Below are 25,828 nucleotides of genomic sequence, written 5' to 3' on the forward strand. Positions count from 1 at the left end.
GAAATGTCTGGATAATATGGTAGATATGTTTAGCTTCAGGAAAGCTGCCAAACTGTTGTCTAACATGTTTGTACCACTTTACATTCCCACCGAGAGTTCCAGTTCTTCCACATCCTCAATACATTTGGTATGGTCAGTCTTTTTAACTTTAGCCATTCTAGTGGGTGAGAGGTGGTATCTCATTGTGGTTTTGATTTGCATTTTTCTATGTTAAGCATCTTTTCATATGCCTGTTATCTTAATATCTTTAGTGGAACATTTAGAACTTCTGCCCATTAAAAAAATTTATTTCCAAACTTTTTATTCTGGAAAATTTCAAGTATATAAAAAGGAAGAGAGAGTAGTAAAATGAATCTTGACAATTATCACCCCAACTTCAACAGTTAGTGTATCATTTTCATTTTGTCTATACCCATTCCTTATACAATACCATTTTAAAGCAATTACCTATATTATATGTAATTTATTCCATAAATACTTCCATTTCTATATCTCCCTCTTTAATTCCTCAATTTCCCTTAATTCCCCCTATTATCTTAAAATGCTCTTTTACAGTTGGTTTGTTTGAATCAATCCAGACAGGAAATGCATATTAAATATCCATATTACGTGTGGATCGTGTCAGTTGTATTCCTAAGGTGTCATTTAACATTTATCTTGCCTCATTTCCATTAAACTGGTTGATAGATCTAGAGGATTATTTAGATATAGATGGAGTTTTTGTTTAAAATAAGTATACTTTACAGACAGTGCTATGTACTTTCTATTTTATCATGTCAGGGGTGCATATACTGCCTTGTTGTCCCTCTTAAAGAGGTTAGAATTGATTATAATGGGTTGGTTCAAGTTTTATTAACCCAATCCATCCATATAAAGTTCCCCATTCATTAACCTTTTTCCAATAATTTCAGCAGCCTTGGATTATCATTGTCTAAATCTCTTATTTCATAGGGGCTACAAAATGGTGATATTGTAACTCTATCATTCCTTATGCACTTATTAACTAAAACTCTTCTATAAAGAACTTTTTCATAACTCTCTGGTTAACCTGGGTTACATGTATCAAAAAAAAACAATGCTTGATTTTTCCTTTTATCAGTTTTCAATATAGTTTTTTTCCTAACATGCTCCAAAGGTGACTAATATGCTTTTTAGTATGATTCTGAATTAATAGATTTTAACATAATTGATATGTTTTACATCTATGCCTCAATTATTCTATCTTTGACCAGTGAGAACCCCTTAAAATGGGCTTCCATGCCCTTTTATAAAACCAGCCTCCTGACCTGGTTCAACAAGATGTTTTAGGATCATCTAGTACAGGGGTTCTTAAGAAGGAATCCGTGAGCTTGAGTTGAAATTCAAGAAAACATTACTCTTGTGGGGACATGTTGGTGCGGGTGTAATGTATTTACTAAAGAAAACACAGTATAGTGTAGACTTAGTAAGGGGTCCATGGTTTTCACCTGGCTGCCAAAGGGGTCCGTGGAACAAAAAAGGTTAGGAACCCCTACTCTAGTATATTTCCTGTCCCAAACTTGAACTTCACCATTTCTATAAAGAGTTTTGGTGGTTTATTTTAGTGGAAAATGTTTAGAGGTTAAAATCTTTATGTCCGGAGTACTCACTTATACTGGGTTGGACTTTGTTTCTAGGTCTTTTCAGTAGACAAAATTAGGAAACTTCTAAAAAACTATATAATACATGCTGACATTTTTAATTGAAATTTAGGAATACAAGGTTTTTATTTTTTATATTTGTATCACTTTTATGCTGAAAATTTTGGTTCCTAACCATATATTAACAAAATCGATACGTTCATCTTAACTTACAGTTTTGAATTAACAATACTGATAGTGTGGTTACTGCAAAATGTTTAAGTAAGTTCATAGTTCTTTTTGTCCTTGGGATATGTATTACAAATAACTGTTTTAAATTTGCTTGAAATAATTTCTTTTTATGTGGTTCAACTACAAACTCCCTGCATAATTAGTTTCACTTGTTTCTTTTTACTTTGAGTTTCAGTGCTTCCATTTTTATTTTTGCTTTACTTGAAAAAAAAATAAGGATTCAAGGTAGCTTTAACTGACAGTCAAGGTTGTTTGTTTAAAATAATAACTTATGGGAACAGTGTTAAGTTAGTCAAGGAAATGTTAATCAAGAAAATATTTCTCAATGTTCTCTAAAATGACAGAGGAATTTGCTATAATTAAGGTTTCAGTCATTCCTATAAATTACTACTACCTGGGAGTTCAACCCTAAAAACATAACACACTTCTAAAACATATGCTGTTTTAAAACACTACTGATTTTAAATATCATTATTTTCTAAAACATTAATACTGTCATAAGAGCTTTTCATGAAACTTGTATTAAATATACCTTAGCCTACTAATTTTGGTTACTAAGGCCTCTCGGTTATATAGGTATAAACTGGTCATCTGCCTTCCTAATGCCAAAGTAATTTTTGTATATAATTTTCATTTAGTATAACTGAATTTTATCATGTAAAAATTACAAAATCTGGCTTTAAACCTGGATTGTAGAACCTTAAATGTTTCTATTGTGTCATAAAAGTCTGTTTTTGCTCCAGTATTAGCAAAATATAAAATTGTAGTTACCATGTCTCTTTCTGGGAGGGTGAATCCTCAGATATATAATTCTGTGATTTCTTTTTTTCAGAGGCTGATAAAATACCAGTAATGCGTGGGCAGTGGTTTATTGATGGTACTTGGCAACCACTAGAAGAAGAAGAAAGTAATTTAATTGAGCAAGCACATCTCAGCTGTTTTAGGGGCCAGCAAATGCAGGAAAATTTTGATATTGAAGTGTCAAAATCCATAGATGGAAAAGATGGTAAGACGAATTAATGTATTTAATATATTCTTTAAACTAAGTTGTTGGTAAAGTTTAGAGTAGTTCATAGTTTGATATAGTTATGTGGGAAGGTTAGGATTTATCCAATTTCTGATTTTTAAAAAACATATTATTATTTTAGAATTAGAATTAGAAATTACTATGAATTCCAGAACTAACTTTCCCCAATTTTTATTTTACCTAATATATGTATCAATGGCATGACACTAACATAATCTACTATAAATGTACAAATTGATATAATATGGTCCTGAATTAGTCCTTTTTATCAGTTTTCTTTAGTTATCACAGAAAATTAAATGTATAAAAAAATCCCTTGCCATTGTATCAAAACAGCAGTTTAATATTTTAATATTGGTTCTTTTCCAAAAGTTAGAGGAAAAAAAAAACTTTACCTTTGTATGTTTCTTAACACTTTCATACTGAAAATCATAGGAGTTTCAAATTTGAACAAATTACTTCTTTCATTTCCTTACTCAGCATTTGGAGATGTTTGTAATAGTTTAAAAAGCATTATATAATAGGGAAGGTGGCCATGTGTGTGTTACGTGTCTAAATCTTGAATAAAATTCAAATGTATGGTAAAGTTAAAAATACTTCTATTGTTCCATTTACTGCAGGCAGTGGAATCAACTATTCTGGTAAGTATAACAGTGCAGGTAGATTAGAATTTGTAGATTTTGCTGAATATTTTTTTTCTAAAAGCATTTCTTCATCCATGCTTGTTGCCTTTTGGGGGGAGGTTTCTTGGCAAGCCCTACTGAGTCTAGTGAATTGAAATGCAAATTAAGTGATTGTTTTCTTCCCTTCATAAAACATCTCTAAAGCAGAAAAACTCATTATTGATCAAGTAATTCATAGAATTCAGCTTGAAAATGGATTATGTGGAAGTAATTGTTTATATAACATAATTAACGGCAAACTAAGCTTTAGATTGGCTGGGAATTTTTTTTTCCCTTTTAATTAGTAACACCTGAAGTCTTTTTTCTCTCCTACTTTTGCTCTCATTTTCTTATATCTCTCTCTGACCATATATATACATGTACATTTGTCACAAGTGAGGGAACTTTCTAGTTTAATTTTATAACAACTTAAAATATCTTTTATATTGGTTGATTAAAAGCCTACATAATGAGGAAAGTTATGGCTTAAATTGTGGGACAAATTAAATTTATGAAATCTAAAAAATTCATATAATTGTCTGTTATGTGCCAGATACCATGCTCTTGGAATTTTAACTATATTATCATATTTTCCTAATCCATAGAATCAAATATATCCTTATTTCACTATAAAATTCAGACTAAAGGTTCTTAAATATTAATCTGTGATGAGCACTTCATTATAAGAACTGTGCCTACATTCCTACAGATTGTCATTGAAACAATACTTTGTTCTGATTGTAACAAATTATATATATAATTTGATCCTTGTTAGTGACCGAAATTAACTTCTTATCACCACTACTATACGAATCTCAAAAACCTGCTTCATAGTATTTGGAGCACAGAACTTTTTTATCATAAAATAATTTCATTGCTGTTTGAGAAGGCTAAGCTCTCAATCTTTTCCCCTTCTATTGATTCTCAAGTCTTCTGTCTCACAAATGTACCTTAAAAAACCCAGGTTAGCTGTTCAAATTGCTTACTATTATAATATGCATGAAAAAATTCAGGAGCTTAGAGGAAAAACAGATAAATGTGAAAAGTAAGTAGATTGTTCCCTTTTCTAATACTGTGTTCAGAACACTTCACTTGCTAATTCATCCTTTCGAGATTAATCATCAGTCTATTTTGCCTTTAGAGTCCACTTACTTGTAACCTTGGTTCTATAACCAAAACAAATTAGAATTTTATGTTTCCTTTTTACTTCTTCTCCCCACCTATGTTAACTATAGCAGAATATTTCAATTTTCTTTAAATTGCCCTAATTTTATGAACCTAAAGTAAGTCTGATATAATGATATGAGTACATAGCTTGAGTAGATTTTTTTTTAGTATTTCTTATCTGCGTGTGTATGTGTGTTAATTCTAGGATATCAGTCTAGGATAATATAATAATCTTTGTGTTACATTTAAAGGTTGTATACATTGATATAATTTAATAATAGAAAATTGTTAAACTGTTAAAATACTTTTGCATTGCAATGTTTCAAAATCATAGAAGAATTGATTTTTTAAAATTGCTATAGCATATGATAAAGCATCAGCTTATTTTACTATTAACCAAAGATTCAAAATTCAGTTCAGTATATCCCATTATAATAAATTTCTAGTCATTTATTTGTTATGCACAGTTTTGTTAAACAGATGTTTATGTGTTGAGATATGACATTTGACTTTGAAGATAATGGGAAATTTTGTAGTACTTTCCAAAATTAGTACTGGTCTTTAGGAAAGAACATTTGCAGTCTAGAAGTCATGATTGTTGATAAAGATCAAAAATGTAATCATTTAATTATTTTGCTTATTACTTCCAAGCTTCTGAAATTCATATTTCATTACTCTGAGGAGGAAAATACCTTTTCTACCTAAATTTTTAATGTATATGTGATAAGGCTTTGACTCTTCATATTGTCAGATTTTTAATGCTTCCATGTGCAAAGAAAACATGCTAGGCAGTGTTGTGAAAGAAATGAAATTTCTACCCTCAAAGAGTGTTAAACCTATTAGAGAAACAAAGCCTGCAGATGAGAACAGAAAAGAATAAGTACAAGATAACATAGTAGACAATTAATATTATACATTGAGGAAATACCTGGAATAAAAAGAGGCAGTAACTAGAGTGCAGTGGAGTTGTTTAAATGAGTCTTTCTGGAAAAATCCCATTTAATAATTAAAAGCTTTTTAAAATACTATATCCAGGGACTCTTATTAAGTGTTCTTGGGAGTTTCAAAGAAACTAGACAGATTTTCCCTCAGTGACATTAAAATTAAATAATAAATCCTCTTCTTTCTGACTTTGTGTTTTGGTTGGGTAATTGTTGCCACAAATAAATTGAATATATTTCATATTTCCCCTTTATTAATATCTCTGCTATCTCAAACATGGATTGATGAGAGTTTAGTATAACTATTTTTTGTATACAGATAAAACACACAAAAATGTCACATGTTGTGATTTTAGATACTTTAATATTCTGAGGGTTAAAACAAAAATTGATTCTCTCCCCACTCTACCCTAGCCTAGGCAATATTAATCTAACAGCATAACAAAACCTGACCCTTCACCTGAGATGAATCATACAAATGAAATCAGGCCTTCAAATAAATAATTTTGTAAATCTAGTACTACATTAGTGTTTCATTTAACAGTTTGTCTATCCAAGTACATGCAGTCATTAAAGGTTGAATAAAATGGGTCAGTGCTGCACATCATTCTGACCAGAAATTCATAACCTCAGTCTGATCAGGAGAAAACATCAACAGAACCCAAATTGAGGGACACTCTACAAAATAACTGACCAGTGCTCTTCAAAAGTGCCAAGGTCATGAAAGACAAAGATTGGAGGAATCTGTCACAGATTGCATGAAACTAAGGAGACATAACAGGTTAATGCAGTGTGGTACCCTGGGTTGGATCCTAGAACAGAAAAACGTTATTAGTGGAGAAACTGGAGAAATCTGAAGTCTGTATTTTAGTTGATAGTATTGTATGAATTTTAATTTCTTAGTTTTCATAGTGTACTGTAGTTATGTAAGATGCTTTCAGGAGGAAAGACTGAGTGCAGGGTATATGGGAACTCTGTATTATTTTTGCAACTTTTTTGTAAGTCTAAAGTTATTTCACAATACAAAGTTTAAATGAGGAAAAATAAGGCCAGTAGAGAAATTAAAGAGAAATAATAAAAATATTTAGTTAACCCAAAAAAAAAAAGCAGAAAAGGAAAACAGAAGAACAAAAAACAGGTGGGACAAAAGAGAAAATAAATTTTAAAAACGGTAGACCTAAGTCCAACTGTATCAATAATTATTGTAAATGTAAGTGAACTAAAAACTCCAATTAAAGGGCAGAGTGACAGATTTGATAAGAATACAAGAGCCAATTATATGATGCCTACAAGTGTGATATTATAAGTCAAGTGTCATACTATAAGTATGAAGTCACAGATAGCTTAAAGTAAAAGATATTGGATCTGTAAGCATTTACAACATTTACAAATGTATGGCTTGTAGAATATGTATTCTTTTCACTGTTGCTGAATAAGGATATCCTAAACTGTGAAAATAGTTCAAAAGTCACAAAGTAAGGGGTGAGGGGGTTGTGCTAAATTTACCTTTTAACCAGCTTTCCTTTTCCTCTCACTTGGGTGACCAAGAGACTTTCCATCTTCTCGTTTTTAGTTATTATTTAATATTTATAAAATTATCTAAATTTCTCTGAGGTCCAAGAAAGATTGGCACGAGTTTTCTTTTGTTCATAGTTGCAGGTTTGAGATAGGCAAGATTGCTTCCCTTGGTGTTTGAGATTATCCGGATTGCCAGCTTTCATGAAGGGAAAGGTTGTTGAATTTTTCTGTTCCATTCCAGGGATTAATATGTCATTAGCAACACCCCCCTTTTTTTTTAATAATCTGCCTTCAGAATTATATAATGAAAAAAAAATTTTAAGAGATAAATTAATCATTTATTGGCTATTATATTTTAGTATTTTTTCTTTTTATTGTTGTGTAAGACTTTAAAACATAAAAGAATGTTTTAATTAATGTTTACATTTGATAAACTAGCATTTTCAGGTATATTTTGAATGTATACTTACTTTTGCTAATACCACATAAGAATTCCTAACTTAAACTGTTTAAAAAGAGAAAAATAATCCTTTTTGGCATTGTGTTTTCTTTAATAGTTTTGCCTGTTCGAATTGGTAGTAAACACCCTTTCTCTAATGTGCTTTTACCCATAATTCAATGGGTTGTGTCAAAAATTCCTTAAATTAAGCTATAGAATCTTTAACAAATAAAGCACGTAACTTTCAAGTGAAAACAAGAATAAAATTCCAAAAGAAGGTAAACGTGTTTCTCTTTTTAGTATATTGGGGTGCTTGTCTTTTTTTAATCCTTATACTATACTATTCCTTTAGAAAGGAAAACCTTTCATTTTTGTATCTCACGTGGCTTTTAGAAGTGTATGCATCATTTTAAAATATGGTCAAATGGTCCATGTTTCCCATTAGTTCTCTTTTAGTATATATTGAATTGGTTCATACAAGTTGCAGTACTAGATTTATAAAATCTAGTTTTTGTTTCTTTGAGTAGTAAAGTCTCAAGGTTTATGCCAGTTTGATCTACTTCGATGTTAGCTTTTTCCTAATTAATTTTTTGTTCTAAGATGTTTCTTAATCTAAGTGATACATCTGCTCCTCAATAACTGACTGAAGGCACATGAAAGAAGAAACATTTTCAGTGAAGAAAACTATTTCAATTGTCATTTTCTATCTGACATGTTGTAATGTTTTTATAATCCTAATGTAACAACTCAGCTTTTAGTCATAATCTCTAGTCTCCTGTAACCATCCTATTATATATAAGTATCATTATTTTAAAATGCCTTGTAGCATTTGTCAATTCCCTTTATTATACAAATCTTTGCCTATAATTTTTCTGTATTTATAAGGATTTATTATACTTCTAATATAGTACAGTAGGAATTCAATATTTTGTGTTCAGGCAGTATTTAACCTTTGAATGTCATGTTCTTACAGAAGGGTGTGAGGATAAAAATCAAGTGTATAGAGCATAAATTTGAACTAAATCATAAAGGTTCTGTAGTTCATTAACGGAACTGGTAAGAAATTGATTTGTGAGGTTCAATTTCAAGTGGGTTTTAAATAACTGCTTACTTAAAATTGGTTAAAAATTATTGTTGTATAACTAGTAAAATTGACAGGGAAAATGTTAACTGTAAAGTTATATACTGATTTGCAAAATATCAAGTCTGTGCCTGGCTTTAGTCTGTGTTGTCTGTTTCATGCTTACAAGTTGTCACAGCATATACTTTTACTAATGACATTTTTTCATTATATTATCATTAATAAATTTTTACAAAAGGGACAATTAACAGTAGGGCTTCCAATTTGAGTATGTTTTATAATTGAAGTTTCATTTTTAAAAATCTTTTAATAACTTGAACAGAGTTGTGAAAATAATATTTCTGTGAGAAGCTGTCATTATACTTGAGTAAGAGAAAGCATCTAGCAGACTGTCTACTCTGGTATTTCCTCTGAAAAGCTGCATTAGATGTTTGAATTGTTATGTATTGCATTCTCTATTTGTATATCAGCTGTTGGCTATGGTATAGTTACAAATTTGGTGAGAATAAATAATTTTGTTATTGTGAAGATGGGATTTATAAATCTAAGTGCTCAAAAAATGCCATGTTCTGGGTTTTTTTGTGTTTTTTTGGCAACATTACATGTGATAATCACATAGTTGTCTTTAACTGATTTGCCTTTTTTCTTTCAGTAAAAGTAGAGCATATATTTGATAAACATTAAACTGATATTTTGCTTTACTGTTTTTAATTAGAAATTATATAAAACATTTAGAATGTTTGTCAAATATAACTCATTTTTTAAAGTTAATACTGCAACAGAAAGGCAAAATGGCAAACTTCATTTAAAATTTACTTTGAAGCTCAGTGTTTTTGCTTTCTTAGTTGTCTACCACCTCCCTCCCTTCTCCCTCCCTTCTCTGTTCAAATGGAGAGGATATAAGGAGAGTACAGATGCCGCAGGTCTTAAACGAAAGCGTTCCCAAGGTACAGTAATTGTAGTTTTATTTATCCATGTAGTTACATTCCTGGCTTAGATCATTTCAGTTATTTTGCCATCAAATGTATTGAAAGAGTATGTTTAAAGTCAAATTATTAGTTTTTTAAAACTCTGCCATTTGCTTCGTGTTACAACTATAAGTCTGTGTAATCACTTATAAACAATGTGTATAGACCAGAAATGGGATGTTCACCAATATGATGATTTTCCCTTTTAACCAATATATGGACCATTTAAGGAGGAACAAAATTTTGTTGGCTTTAACACTATTTCTCTAAATATGTTGGTTTGTAGTTTCAATATTTTATGTATATGTTGTTTGAAACTATTTTAACCAGAATGTAGTTTAGAAGCTTTGAGTGGAAATACTTAAAATAAAAACACTGACTGGGATTAGGTATGAAATTTAAAAAGCAAAATAATTGTTAAATTTTTGCAAAAGATTTTTTAATAATTTATGAAAATTTCCTTTAAAAGCTGAGTTTGTACATTATTTTCTTTGCAACCAAAGATATTATTATGTTAATTATATCTTGGTCTTATGTTCCATGTTAGTAATTATCTTGGCAGGTAAGTAAAATATGAATTGGTTTTTTATACATTTTAAAGGTGCCTGGTTTTCTGAAGGACAGGTATGTGAAGTTTTCTTACCTGTATACCACAGATATTAAAGAAAAGTTTAAGGCCTTCAGAACTTTCAAATTAGGAGTAGATGGTTATGTTATGGCAGTTTTCTCAATTCATTGCCTCCACAAACATTATTGCACCTGGGCAATGTGCTGGGCACAGTGCTAGGCACTGTTTGGTGTTAGGGATATAAACATGATTAAGACACATTCCCTGCCCCCAAGGAGCTTATTATTTCCTGGTTTGATTTTTTTTTTTTTTTTTTAAGAGAATTGTTTTTACCAAGCATACCTCCAATTATAGACATGCAATATCATACTAATTTGAAAATCCATGATAAAAAATATTCTTTGATTTTGTTTTAAGACATTTTTCAACTTCAGATTTCTTTGTGGTGAACAATACCCAGTGATAATTGACTTTAATATCCATTTCAGAAATACCCTATATTAATATAAGATTATGCTCTTCCTGGTTTAAAGATAACTTTCCCCACCCCCCAAATATATATATATTTTTTCTGAACTGTGGGAATTTTCATAGGTCTTTTGATATTTTCAGTAAAATCACAGAAGAAATGGAACTTCAGTTTTGTGTCCAGACTATTGAGGACTATCAAATAGATATATATCCCTTAGACCTAAGGAACAGTCAGATCACCTGGAAAAGCAATAATAATCAAAATACATATTAACTGCATTACAGGTTGAAATTCTGATAGTTGATTCAATCCTGTAAATAAGTACTAGTGATTTACATATACTCCCAGTTTAACAAGCTGCCATTCGCTATAGTATGGTTAATCATTTAAAAAACAAAAGCCCTGCCTATTTGCTTCACATAAATATGGATTTAACTGAAATAGTTTTCTGTTGAACTGAATTCAATATCTGACTTGAATTAAATAATATTAACTCAAAAATACTTGTATTATTTTTTATACAATGAAGTTTGTTTTGGAGATCTTCAGATTAATTTTTCCTTTTTGTAACAGCTATTCATAGTTTCAAGTTGAGTCGAAACCATGTGGACTGGCATAGTGTGGATGAAGTATATCTTTACAGTGACGCAACAACATCTAAAATTGCAAGAACAGTTACCCAAAAACTGGGATTTTCTAAAGGTAATTATAAATATTACTACAGTTTGTCAAAATTTTGGGAATCTGACTTTTTTCTGATATACCCAAATTAGATAGATGCTATTTTTAATACCTTTAAAATATGTACAAATTTAGTGACAGTTACTATCCTGTTAAATGAAACTTTAGGTGATTGAGTTGACCTGTATTCATCAATGAATAATTATATATTTATAATCTGACAAGATTAATAAATATCTCTTATATTTATAAAAGCATAAAAGCAATCAAGCCAGAGGCAGTGATGTGAAAATAAAACATGGCAGTCGAAACATAGTGTCAAGAAAGACAAAAACTACCTATTTTCCCCTGGAATTAGTGACAAGAAGTTGTTCATTGATGACTTAGATGGACTGATGGGATAGAAGCATGATTGGCATGAGTTGAAACTTAAGTCGAAAATGAGGAAATGGAGGCAGTGAGAATAGACAACACTTTAAAGAAATCTGACTGAAAGGAAGAAGAGGGAGGAATGATACCTGTGGGATGTGAAAACATTATCAGAATAATTTTTTTAAATTTAAGTTTGATACAATTTTTTGACTATCCTATTTTTTATTTTAATTTCATAAATTTGCTTACATCCCTTTTACTCCTCTTTTATTCAGTATCTTTTTATATTTTTTTTCAGTCAGTTGTATTTCTTATTTGGTGAATTAACTCATCATATCGTTAGCCCATTTTGCTATATGAATGTTCGTTCTTTTTTTTTTTTAGTAGTAAGCTCTCTTTGTATGTGTAGGTGGATAATTAGTATGTGTCATACTTTGCAAAAGTTTTCCTAGTTTGCCATTCATGTTTTATCTTTGCTTCATGGTATTTAATAGAAGTTTTAAATATTTACATATTCAGTTTGTCTTTCCTTCCTTTTCTTTTTCCTTATAGTTTCTGGCTGTGGTGTCATGTCTAGTTGAGCACTCTGTCATAATTGATTGATTGAGATCTTCTTAGAAATTTTATTTCCCCTACCCAGTGAAACTTTTTCTTTATATTCCTTTTGCTTCTCTTTTTTCTTTCAACATATTGTAAAAGGGCTATTTCTCAGAATAAAATAGTAAACTTAGAATCATAATTTTTCTACAGCATCAAGTAGTGGGACCAGACTTCACAGAGGTTATGTAGAAGAAGCCACATTAGAAGACAAGCCATCCCAGACTACCCATATTGTATTTGTTGTCCATGGCATTGGGCAGAAAATGGACCAAGGAAGAATCATCAAAAATACAGCTATGTGAGTTTACACAGGTCCTAGTTTTCTGGGAATATCAGAATTTATTTGCTAAAAGGAACAACTGTATTTGAAATACAACTGGATTTACTTTTTGTGGAGTTTTATTTGCAAGAGAAGTTTTAATTGAACATATATATGTAATGCCATAAATTGGTGATTTTAAAGCTAGGATTTTAGAAGAGTATAAAGACTTTTAGTTAAACATGGCAGGTTGAACACACCAGTTTATCTTACTCCTTTCTGGAACCTCACTCAAAGTGCTAGCAAAGGAATTTTAAAAGGGAAAAAGGCATAAACTCTTAAATGTGGGACAAATGGGAGAAAAGACAATAGCATACAACAATCTCAATAAAACTTAATTTTTTGTCAACATATTCCTTTAGCCAGGCAATAGGTAAGAGGCATTCTTATACTGCTAGTGAAATGCAATAAAGGAGAATTTGGCAACATTATCAGAATGACATATGCATTTACCCTTTGACCCAGCAAATCTTTTTCTATTAATTCATCTCAAAGATAACATCCTCAAAAGTACAGAGACATTTGTGCACAAGAGTATTTATTGAAGCATTAATTGTAATAGAAGTTACCCAAATATTCAGTGATAAAAGACTGGTTATGTAAACTATGGTTATTATCCATACAGTGGAGTACTATGCGGTTTCAATGAGTAAGATCTCTTTATACTACTATGGTTCTTTGAAAAGATCCACAAAATCAAAAAATCTTTAGCTAAACTAACTAAGAAAAAGGGGGGAAGATTCAAATTAATAAAAGCAGGAATGAAAGAAGAGACATTACTATCAACCTTACAGAAATAAAGCAATACTGTACACATTTGTATGCTAACAAATTAGAGGGCCTAGATGAAATGGACAAATTCCTAGAAACACAAATTATCTAGACTGATTAAAAAAGAAATAGAAAATCTGAATAGACCTGTAACAAATAGAATTGTTTGAATTAATAATCAAAAACTTCCCACTAAAAAAAAGAGCAGGGTGGGCAGTACCAGATGGCTTCACTGGTGAATTCTACCAGACACTTAAAGAATTACAAATTCTTAACAAAGTCTTCTAAAAAAATAGAAGAGGAAGGAAGACTTCCCAGCTCATTCTATGAGGCCATAATACCCTGATAAACAAACCAGATGAAAATATCACAAGAAAACTATAGACCAATATCCCTAATAGACAAAAATTTTCCACAGAGTATCAGCAAACTGAATCCACCACCCTGGGCAAGTAAAATTTACCCCAGGAATGCAACATTGGTTCAACATAGAAAAATAATATAATACCCATATTAATATTAATAGAACAAAGGACAGATAAAAAAAACATGATCCGGGAAACGGACTTTGGCCCAGTGGTTAGGGCGTCCGTCTACCATATGGGAGGTCCGCGGTTCAAACCCCGGGCCTCCTTGACCCGTGTGGAGCTGGCCATGCGCAGCGCTGATGCGCGCAAGGAGCGCTGTGCCACGCAAGGGTGTCCCCCGCGTGGGGGAGCCCCACGAGCAAGGAGTGCGCCCGTGAGGAAAGCCGCCCAGTGTGAAAAAGAAAGAGCAGCCTGCCCAGGAATGGCGCCGCCCACACTTCCCGTGCCGCTGACAACAACAGAAGCGGACAAAGAAACAAGACGCAGCAAATAGACACCAAGAACAGACAACCAGGGGAGGGGGGAAAATTAAATAAATAAATAAATCTTTAAAAAAAAAAACAAAACATGATCCTTTCAATAGTCAGAAAATATTGTCAAAAATCTAACACCCTTTCATGATAAGAACATTCAAAGTAGGAACAGAAGGGAACTTCCTCAGTCTGGCAAAGGGCATCTACAAAAAACAAAACAAGCCCATAGCTAAAATTATACAAAATAGTAAAAGTCTCTTCCCCCAAAATTGAGAATATGACCATGGTCTACCCTCTGCCGCTTCTATTCCACATGGTAATATAGGTTCTAGCTAGGGCCATTAGCCAAGAAAAAGAAGTAAAAGCCATCTACATAGGAAACGAAGATGTAAAACTGTTTACCACAGATGATATGATTTTGCATGTAGATGATCCAAAGGACTTCTGATTGACCAAGACAGTGGCATGAGATGCTCTCAGGTTCTGTTCCCCCACAGAATCTGAACAACTAACAAAAACTTGCAGAGCAATCTTCCTCAGAGCTCCAGAACAGTTAAAGAGTTGAAGTAACAAGGCAAGCACTGAGTCAAGGAAACACTACTTAAAAGGGGTAGGAAAAGCTCATGGTCCTTGTTAAACATATAAGGGGTGCCTGGATTAAGAAAAATACCATTTTGCAACCATAGTAAATTAATGCATCTAAATAATGATCATCAATAACTGCTAGCATCACCAAAAGAGGGGAAAACGCAATGTACATACCTCTTATTGGAGGTGTATAAAACTACCTACAAGGTGGTCTTGCTAAAACAGTAGAACCTGAATCTGATCAAAATTCTATATTTTACAGAATCTGTATTCTCTGTATTTTCCTGTATTTACAGGAAATAGGGGATCAAGGAACATGTTAAATAACACCATGGAGTTGCAGTCAGTAAAAATTAAACTCTTGGAAACTCTACAGGCAAAAAAAATATTGCAAAGCAAAAATAAGAAAAAATAGGAACCAATAGATAAGACACTTAAGAGACACGTCAGGGAAGTGGACGTGGCTCAACTGATAAGAGCATCCATCTACCATATGGAGGGTCCTGGTTTCAATCCCCAGGACCTCCTGACCCGTGTGGTAAGCTGGCCCACGCGCAGCGCTGATATGCACAAGTAGTGCTGTGCCACGCAGGGGCGCCCCCGCATAGGGCTGCCCCACGTGCAAGGCGTGTGTTCCGCAAGGAGAGCCGTCCTACGCGAAAAGCACAGCCTGCCCAGGAGTCGCGCTGCACACATGGAGAGGTAATGCAGCAAGATGATAATAACAAAAAAGAGACATAGTTTCCCAGTGCCGCCAGATAATGCAAGCAACACAGGGAAGAAAACACAGCGAATGGACAGAGAGAGCAGACAACGGGGGGAAGAGGAGAGAAATAAAACGTTAAAAAACAAAAAAGCCTTTAAAAAAAAAAGAGAGAGACATGTCAACCAATTGCAATACATCAACTGCATTTAGATCTTAATGCAAATAACTGAAAATATTTTAATATTAAAACATTTATAGTCCAAGAGGGCAATTGGGACCAATGAACCAAATATTAGCTAAAATTAAGGATTATTTCAGAGTAATAATAGTATTGAATAGGTTATATTTTCCTTACATTTTTGAAGCATATACTAAACTTTACAGATGACATGATCATGTCTGGTGTGTGCTTTAAAATATGAGGGTGGGGGAGGGTTTGACTATAAAGGGGGTGGCATAAGGAAATTTGGGGACAATGAAACTGTTCTCTATCTTGATTGTGGTGGTGCTAACTACAAATCTATAATCACATAACTGGTAGTAAAAGGGGAAAAAAGTCTATTTGGCTGTATTATAATTTAAAATATAAAATTTAAAACTGTATATTGTGAGGAGAATGAGTGGGAGAATACACTAAATAAAACAGGCCATGACTTGTATTGGAGCTGGCTGATGGTAGACAGGTGTTCATTATACTATTCTCTCTACTTTTGTATACCTTGAAATTTTTCATTAAAAACTTAGGTTAATTATTTAGCATATAATGTGAAGGCTTGGAATATTTGAAATCATAGATACAAATTTAGGAAAATAGCTTTGAAATGATGGTATCCTAGTGTTGCAACTATTGCTTAGTGTTGCAGTAATTAAAATATAATTGGATGAAATAGAATTTTGTAAATTAAAGCATTACAAATAAAGACATTTTATACTATGTAAAATGCATCTATGTAGTTATTCTGACAGACTTTGTTCATTTTGTCTTTATTTTTTTAGGATGAGAGAGGCTGCAAGAAAAATAGAGGAAAAGCACTTTTCCAACCATGCAGCACATGTTGAATTTCTGCCTGTTGAGTGGCGGTCAAAACTTACTCTTGATGGAGGTATATTTTGTTCAAAAATTAAATAATTTAACCAATGGCAGAACTTACCAAGTTATGCAGAAAGTCATAGAAAATACTTTTTGCTCATGGGGAACAAAGTGTCTTCACTTTATTTGTTTTGAGATATATGTCCTTTGTTCTAGATTATTTATGAAAAAATACATTTATTTTTTAAAATAATTATATTGTCATGCCATTTTGGACCACCAAATAGATTTCACAGAATGTGCTGTTTTCATGAACATCTTCTGTGGATTTTGGGGGGGACCAAAATGTTTTCTAAATTTTTTGACGGAAAAGTGATTTATCTATACTTTTAAAAAATCTGTTGTCCACAATTCCATTTGAGCTTACATTTTCTTTTTAATAATTTTCCTCTACTATGTTTAGAAGATAAAAATCTCAGGTTTGGTTTGGTGTAATTTGGTTTTTGCTCCTACATTCCTTGGGATGATGAATCATCTAGTTTAGAGAAATTATACATTATATTTTTAAAATCATTTTTAGGGGAGCAAATGTAGCTTAGTACCTTCTTCCCATGTACGAGTCCTGGGTTCAGTCCCTAATATTTTCTAAAAAAAAAAAATTTAGATCATTTTTATTTCATTCCTTAAAGAGCTGTTACAGCCAAAATATGCATCTCTTTTTACACAGATTTATGTCCACTGATTATTAAAACCCTTAAAATAGAATGTTTAGGTTAATTTACACAATCAGGAAAATGAAGGAGGTGTACTGGACATAATAACAGCTGCCTTTTGTAGAATGTTTACTATGTACCAGGCATTCCGTTATTCATTTTATATGGATTATCTTTTTTAATTGTCTCACGAATATGTAAGTTACCTACTTTATTCTCTCCATTTTACTGATGAAGAAACTGAAGCTCAATAAAAGGTAATTGAACCCAACTAAGAATAGCAAACAGAATCCAATTTTGTATGATGCCAGAACCCATGTTTATCACAGTGCTGAACTGCCTTCCTGGATGATTTCCAAAGATCACTTACAAGTCTGTGATTCCCTCAGTAGTTTTAAACCTAACAGAAAACTGCAAACTCCTTAGGGGTTTTCTTAAATGTTAGCCACATTCCTGAGGAGCCTAAGAAATTTATCTGGGTAAATTGGATGTTCCAAAAAGCATGTGTGCTTATTACACCAGAACTTTACTTATGAATTGCTGCTGACTCCCTTTTATCAGTCAACAGCATTTTTTTTTCTCATTATAACTTTTCATGCCATTTTAGTTTAATAAGCTATAACTGATCTTCCTGACTCGCATTTGTCCCAATTTTGATGATTTTTTGCACTATTAGAATATTGCCTAAATTCAAAATTGCAGCAGGGACTTTTGGTTCTGGAAATATTTCAGTCTACTTATGCAGATACCTCTTGGGAAACAGTTCACCTAAAAATAATAAACTTTTTTAAAAATTATTTTTTTGGTTCAAGGAAATTGTGGGGAAGTAATGCAATTCCTTTCAGAGTGCTGTGTCAGGATTAAGCAAACAAAATCAGAGTCATTTTTTGCCTTGAGGGCCTTGTTTTTAATAAAACACAAGCACAAGGAACAGAAGACAAAGCCTGTGGCCTGGGCATGGTCAAAACTCAGAGTGCAGGCCTTACCCTGATGCAGATGGCAGAGTAGCTCCATCTCCCATGGAGAACTTGAACAACCAGCAAGTGGCAGAAACATCCTTCTCAAAGCTCCAGAAAATAGTTAAAGGATTGCAGGAACAGAGTGTTGGGGATTGACATATGTTCCCCACAAAAGGCATGTTCATGTCCAACCCCTAACACTTGGGTGTGAACCCATTTGTAAATAGGTCCTTTGAAGATGTTATTAGTTAATTTGTATCTAAACTGAATGAGGGTAAGCCTTCTTCCAATATGCCTGAAGTCCTTATTAGAAAAAGAAATTGAACACAGAAAGAGAAGACAAGGGGTGCAGCCAGAAGCTGGAAGTCTAACCCAGAAGAGAAAGAAGACAACTGCCATGTGCATTGCCATGTGATAGAAAAGTGAAGGAACTCCAAAGACTATGGGCCAGCCAGAAGATACTGACCCAGGAAGGAACAAGCCTTTTAGCTTCTGATACCATGAGCCAATAAATTCCTGTGTTAAGCCAGCCTGTTGTAATGGTATCTGTTTCAGCAGCTGGGAAACTAAAATACAAGGCTAGCATTGAATTAAGAAAAAGCCTACTTAAAAGTGGTAGGATCTCACTGCCTGTCCCCCACCCCTCACCAATTTGGCATGAGGCTGGCTCGTGCTCTCAATGAGGATCCCTGATCCCATTTCTGGAGGGAGGAGAGTAACCCCCGTGTACATTCTGGGCACACATATATCTGGCACAGTCTGTCTAGTGGTGGCCAGGGGACTGGATCTCTAAGAACTTGCCCTGTGTCTAGAAGCAGCTCACAGAGCTCTCCTACAGAATACTGTAGAAGAGCAATCAAGGGATTACTGGCTGTAGGACATAATAATGCAGTGCCCAGAATTGTGAGGAAGTGTTTCCTATGGAAGAGTAACATTCAGAACCATACATAAGGGAGAATTCTTTTTTTTAAAAATTTATTTTTTAGTATTTTTTTAAAAAGATAAATAGATCACACAAAACGTTACATTAAAAAACATGAGGTTCCCAAGGGAGAATTCTTAAAACCATATGTACATGCCTAAGATATGATGCATGCTCAGAAAGGATCAGAGTTGACCCTCAGGAGCTATTCTCTAAACTCATTTTATGGCTATGCACTGAAGAAGAGCACTTGCAAAGATCAATCTGTAAAGACTAGAAAGGTGTTTTCTTCTTTTCCTTCTTTTTCTTTTTTTGTTAGCTCTTGGCAATCAAGAAAAGTTATTCTGTCATAACACTAGCTGGTTACACAATTTTTTTTGGGAGATACTAGGGATTTAACCAGGGGCCTCGTACATGTGAAGCATGCACTCAACCACTGAGCTATACCCACTCCACTGAATACACTCTTAATAAACAGACACCATTTGGTGAGGGAGCCAAATAACTTAAAATGGCCTCATGTTGGTAGCATCCTTAGGCACTTGGCATAAGCAAACGTAGGTCCTCCAAAACACATTTTAAATGGAGCCTCATTGATTTCCCATAGATGAGGTCCATGGGGGCATGAATTAATAATTTAAAGTCATAGAACACATAAGAGCACAAGCTATTATCAGCAAGAGTTTGCATAAACTGCACATTCCTAAATCTGATCCACAAATACCGCACATGTAATGTGTTTAAAGAAGATGTTGAAATTATGAAAGAAAACAAAAATAAAATGACCTAGTCAGTGAACTTCAAAGCAAAAAAAAAATCAGATAAAAAGTGATATTACATAATAAAATATCCAATTCTCCAAGAAGACTTAACAATCCTAAATATTTATATATCTAACAGTGGGGCCTCAAAATACATGAAGCGGAAACTGATAGAAATAGAAGTAGAAATGGACAGTTCCACAATTGTAGTAGTATACTTTTAACACTCACCTCTCAATAATAGTAAAAATCAGTAAGGATATAGAAGACTGAACAACACCATCAACCATCAGGATCTAACTGATATTTATTATAGAATATTCCATTCAACACAGCAGTATACACTTTTGTTTCAAGTGCACATAGAACAATCACCAAGACAGACATCTTGGATCATAAAACAGTCTTAATAAAGTTTGAAAAATTGAGCTCATGGGAAGTGATTAATCATGATAGACTTAAACTAGAATCCAATAGCAAAAGAGAGCTGGAAAATCTCCAAATACTTGGAATTTAAGCAGCACACTTCTAAGAAATCATGAGCCATAGAAATCTCAAGGGAGATTAGAAAATATTTTGAACTGAAAGAAAATGAAGGCCTCAAATCAATAAACTAAGCTTCTGTTTTAAGAAAATAATGGGGAAAAAGAGCAAAATCAACCCAAAGCAAGCAGAAAGAGGAACTTCATAAGGGACAAAATGTTTACACACACACACACACACACATACATAGGCTCACCTTTGAAAAGACAAATAAAATTGATAAATTTCTAGTCAAACTGTTCCATAAAAGGAAGAGAAGACACAATGACTAACATCAAGAACTGAAAAAGGGGCTATTATTACAAACTGCCACAGATTTTTAAAAGATAAAAAGGTAATACTATGAATAATTCTGATCACATAAATTCAGCAGTGTAGAATAGACTAATTCCTTGAAAACCAAAAACTACCAAAACACACCCAAGAAGAAATAATCTGAATAGTCCTATTTCTAGTAAAGAAATTAAATTTGTAGTCGGTAACCTTCCAAAAAAATAAAACACTAGGCCCAGATGGTTTCAGTGGTGAATTCTGTGAAACATTAAAATGTATATAACATCAGTTCTATACATCTATTCCAGAAACAGAAGAGGTGAGAAAACTTCTCAATTTGCTTATGAGGCCATCCTTTCTCTGATGCCAAAACCAGACAAAGACAGTACAAAAAAAGAAAATGACAGACCATTATCCCTCATGAACATATTTCCAAAAGTCCTCAAAACATTATTACCAAATCAAATTTAACAATATAAAAAAGTAATACTACACAGTGGCCAAGTGGAGTTTATCCTGGAAACGCAAAGTGGGTTCAATATTTGAAAGTCAATCAATGCAATCTATCATTAAATAATTACAGAAGGAAAAAACCACATGCTTACATCAAATTGCTTCAGTAAAAAAAGCATTTGGCAGGGAGATGTAGCTCAGTAGTATGAGTGCCTGCTTCCCATGTACAAGGTCCCAGGTTCAATCTCCAGTAAAAAAAAAAAATTTTAAAGCATTTGGCAAAACTCAACATTCGTGATAGAATTTTTCAGTAAACCAGGAAAAGAAGGGAACTTCTGCAGCCTAATAAAGGATATCTACAAAAAACCTGTAGCTAACATCATACTTAATGGTGGAAGATGAATGCTATCCCCCTAAGGTTGAGAATAAGTCAAGAATGTCCACTCTCTCCACTCTTATTCAACATCATTCTGCAAATCACAGCAAAATAAGTTAATAAAAGATAAAAGGCATACAGATTGAAGAGAAAGAAACAAAACTGTCCCTTTTTGTAGATGACGTGATTGTATACTCTGTAAAGGAATATACAAAAACTAAAAATAATGAGTTTTGCAACATTACCAAACACAAGGTCAACATAGAAAAATAAATTGTATTTCTGTATTCTAGCAATGAACAAATGAAAAACAAAATAACACCATTTACAATACAACTCCCAAAAATTAAGTTTTTAGATATAAATCTAATAAGATACATATAGGATCTGTATGCTACAAACTACAAAATGCTGATAAAGGAAATCCAAGAAGACCTAAATAAGTAGAGAATTATACTGTGTTCATGGATTGGAAGACTTGGTATAGTTAAAATGTCAGTTCTTCCCAAATTCACCTAGAGATTTAATTCAATTCCATTCAAAATCACTGCAGTATTGTTCCAGATAGAGACGATGTTGTTTTTAACTTTATAGGGAAATGCAAAGCAATTATAATGGCAAAAACAATTTTGAAAAAAGTTGATAGACTCACTACTCCTTATTTCAAGAATTACTGTAAAATCAAGTAATCAAGACTGTGGTGTTGGGAAGCAGACTTGGCCCAATGCATAGGGCATCCGCGTACCACATTGGAGGTCTGCAGTTCAAACCCCAGGCCTCCTTGACCCGTGTGGAGCTGGCCTTGTGCAGTGTTGATGCACGCAAGGAGTGCCGTGCCACACAGGGGTGTCCCCTGCATAGGGGAACCCCACACACAAGGAGTGCTCCCCATAAGGAGAGCTGCCCAGCACGAAAGAAAGTGCAGCCTGCCCAAGAATGGCACCGCACACATGGAGAGCTGACATAACAAGATGACGCAACAAAAAGAAACAAATTCCGGGTGCCGCTGATAAGGATAGAAGCAGTCACAGAAGAACACATAGCAAATGGACACAGAGAGCAGACAACTGGGATGGGGGGTGGGGTGGAGAGGGAAGAGAAATCAATTTTTAAAAAAGACTGTGGTGTTGGCAAAAGGATAGAAAAATAGACCAGTGGAACAGAATATATATCCAGAAATAGATTCATATAAATATGGTCAATAGAGAAAGTAGGATCTTTTCAACAAAGGTGTTGGAACAATTGGGTATCTGTATGCCCAAAAAAGAACCTTAATCTAAACCTCAGTTTTTACAAACGTTAAATCAAAATTGATAATAGACATAAAATAAAACTTTCATGCAAGAAAACATAGAAAATCTCTGTTATCTTGTGTTAGGCAAACAGTTTTTAGATAAAACAACAAAAGCATCCATAAAAGAATGATAAATTGGACTTCATCAAAATTATAAAATTTTTCTCACCAAAAGACTCTTAAGAGAATGAAAAGTGCCAGATTAGGGCAAAATGTTTGCAAATTATAAACCTGATAAAGGACTTTTAAACTACAAACCACTACATAAGAAAACAGACAACTCAATTTTTTTAAAGTAGGCAGAAGACTTGATCAGACATTTAATGAAAAAAGATATGCAAATGACAAACACAAAAAGATGTTCAGCATCACTAGCAATTGGCAGCGGACTTGGCCCAGTGCTTAGGGCATCCATCGTCTACCACATGGGAGGTCCGCGGTTCAAACCCCGGGCCTCCTTGACCCGTGTGGAGCTGGCCCATGCGCAGTGCTGATGCACCCAAGGAGCGCCCTGCCACACAGCAGATGGTTCTCTTTGGCAGACCTCTCCACTCAAACCCTAGGTGGACTGTGTTTACTGGAACCCTGCCTGGTGGACAGCATAGAATCAATGTTCCAGAGAATTCCCACTCAGGGAGGACTATTCAGGGCAAACTTGGCAAATCAAATTTGCTCAGAAGCTGCTTTCCTCCCTCAGTTGACTGCACCCTCCATTTTCCCTGGGAGGAATTAAATTTACACTCAGCAACCAGTCCAGGTCAGTAGAGAAGGTGTTTGAGGAGGCAAGTTCTCTTTAGTTTCCTGCAGGCAACCAGGGAAAGTGCTGTAGCCCACCTAGTCTGGAAGGGCATGACCTGTGGGACGCTGTAGACCAAGTTCACTGGCCGAAAGCGGGATGGGCTGTAGGCTGAATCTCTCCCTCTCCCCTTTCCTGGGGAAGTGGACCTCTGTGACCCACTTTCTAGGAAGTCAGGCTAGGGTCCAGAGGACCTACTACTGACTGCTCTGAGGATGGAAGGATGGGCACTAGCAGCTGCAGCTTTATTCACGGATCCTCCCTACTAAGTCTTCTTTCTTTTGGTGCTCTCTCTTCAGTGTGGTGCCTACCCTTTCCCTGGTGTCCTCAGTCCTAGAACAGTTTTCTTGGCAGTTTTTGCCTGTCCCCTAGCTATTTTTCTTGGAGAGAAGTGAGTCTTGTGCCTCTAATTCTTCATCTTTCCAGAAATCTGAAAATAAGTTTTTATTCCCCTAGGGTAAATACCTAGGAGTGGAACTGTTGGAGAATATAGTGAGTTTTTAATTTCATAAGAAGCTGTCAAACTTTTTACCCTTCCAGATAAATTTGATAATTGGCTTTCCAGTTCTGCAAAGGATAGTGGAATTTTTATCAGGATTGCATTAAGTCTGTAGATCAGTTTGGGTGGAATTGGCATCATTATGATATTTAGTCTTTCAACCCATGAACACAGAATATCCTTTCCTTTATTTAGATCATCATTGGTTTCTTTTAGCAATGTTTCATAGTTTTCTGAATGCTGGTCCTTTATGTCCTTGGTTAAATTTATTCCTAAATATTTCATTCTTTTATTCACTATTGAAAATGGACTTTTTTTCTGACTTCCTCCTTGAATTGCAGTGCATAGAATACTATTGATTTTTTGCATATAAACCTTGTATCCCACCACTTTGCTGAAATTGTCTATAAGGTCTAATAGTTTTTCGTGGATTTTCCAGGATTTTCTAAGTATAGGATCATATCATCAATGAAAAATGAAAGTTTTACTTCTTCCTTTCCTATTTAGGTGCCTTTTATTTCTTTTTCTTGCCTAATTGCTCTAGCTAGAACTTCTAGCACAGTATTGAATAGTAGAGGGAAGAGTGGACATCCTTGTCTTGTTCCCAATCTCAGTGGGAAAGTTTTGAGTCTTTCACCATTAAGTACAATGTTAGCTATGGGTTTTTCATATATGCACTTTATCATATTGAAAAGTTACCTTCTAGTCCTATCTTTCGGAGTAGATATAGCCTATTCAACAAATAGTGCTTGGATAACTGTATAGCTATATTTAAAAGAAAGAAAGAGAACCCTTATCTCACACCATATACAAAAATTATTTCAAAACATCTTCAAGATCTTGTGGCTAATGGTGGTTTCTTGACCTTATACCCAAAGCATGAGCAACAAAAGATAAAACAGATAAAGTAAGTATTTTTGTTCTTCAAAAGACTTTTCAAGAAAGTAAAAGCCTACTGAATGGGAAAAAAATCTTCAGAAACCATGTATCTGATGAGGGATTGATCTCCATATTATGTACAGAGATCACACAACTTAATGATAAAATGACAACCCCATTAAAAAGTGAGCTAAAGAATTGAACAGACATTTTTCCAGAGTGGAAATACAATGGCCAAAAGACACATGGAAAAGTGTTTGACACCACTATCTATTCAGGAAATGCAGTTCAAAACTACAATGAGATATGTCACACCACACAGAATGACCATTATTAAAAAAAACAAAAAACGTCAAGCACTGGTGAAGATGTGAAGAAATAGGAACACTCCTTCACTATGGGTCGTAGTATAAAATGGCGCAACCTCTGTGGAAGATGATCTGGCGGTTCTTCAAGGAGGTTAAATATAGAACTGCCTTATGATCCAGTACTCCCATTACTAGGAATATATTCAGAAAAACTGAAAGCAAAGACACGAACAGATATTTGCACACCGATGTTCATAGCGGCATTATTTACAATTGCTAGAAGATGGAAACAACCAAGTGTCTGTCAGGCAATGAATGGATAAACAAGATGTGGTATGTTCATATGATGGAATATTATTCAACTATAAGAAGAAATCAGTTGGGGAAGCACATGACAACATGGAGGAACCTTGAGAAAATTATGTTAAGTGAATTAAGCCTGACACAAAAG

The 25,828-nt window shown here is 33.8% G+C and overlaps 1 protein-coding gene across 8 annotated transcripts in view; it reads left to right on the forward strand.

Annotated features, from left to right (window-relative positions):
- Positions 1-25,828, forward strand: part of DDHD1 (DDHD domain containing 1) — a 92,085-nt gene that overhangs the window by 32,413 nt on the left and 33,844 nt on the right. For 2 of the 8 annotated variants that reach the window (XM_004449325.3, XM_004449326.3), the window contains exons 2-7: positions 2,683-2,856; positions 3,498-3,518; positions 9,531-9,632; positions 11,267-11,395; positions 12,497-12,644; positions 16,568-16,674. In XM_004449325.3, the coding sequence (XP_004449382.1) occupies positions 2,683-2,856; positions 3,498-3,518; positions 9,531-9,632; positions 11,267-11,395; positions 12,497-12,644; positions 16,568-16,674 (681 nt within the window). The remainder of the gene's footprint in view (positions 1-2,682; positions 2,857-3,497; positions 3,519-9,530; positions 9,633-11,266; positions 11,396-12,496; positions 12,645-16,567; positions 16,675-25,828) is intronic. The other 6 variants (XM_004449327.4, XM_004449329.3, XM_058293414.1 and 3 more) reach the window with 3 other exon arrangements.

This window comes from Dasypus novemcinctus, chromosome 3 (assembly GCF_030445035.2).
Source record: "Dasypus novemcinctus isolate mDasNov1 chromosome 3, mDasNov1.1.hap2, whole genome shotgun sequence".
NCBI classification, from domain to species: Eukaryota; Metazoa; Chordata; class Mammalia; order Cingulata; family Dasypodidae; genus Dasypus; species Dasypus novemcinctus.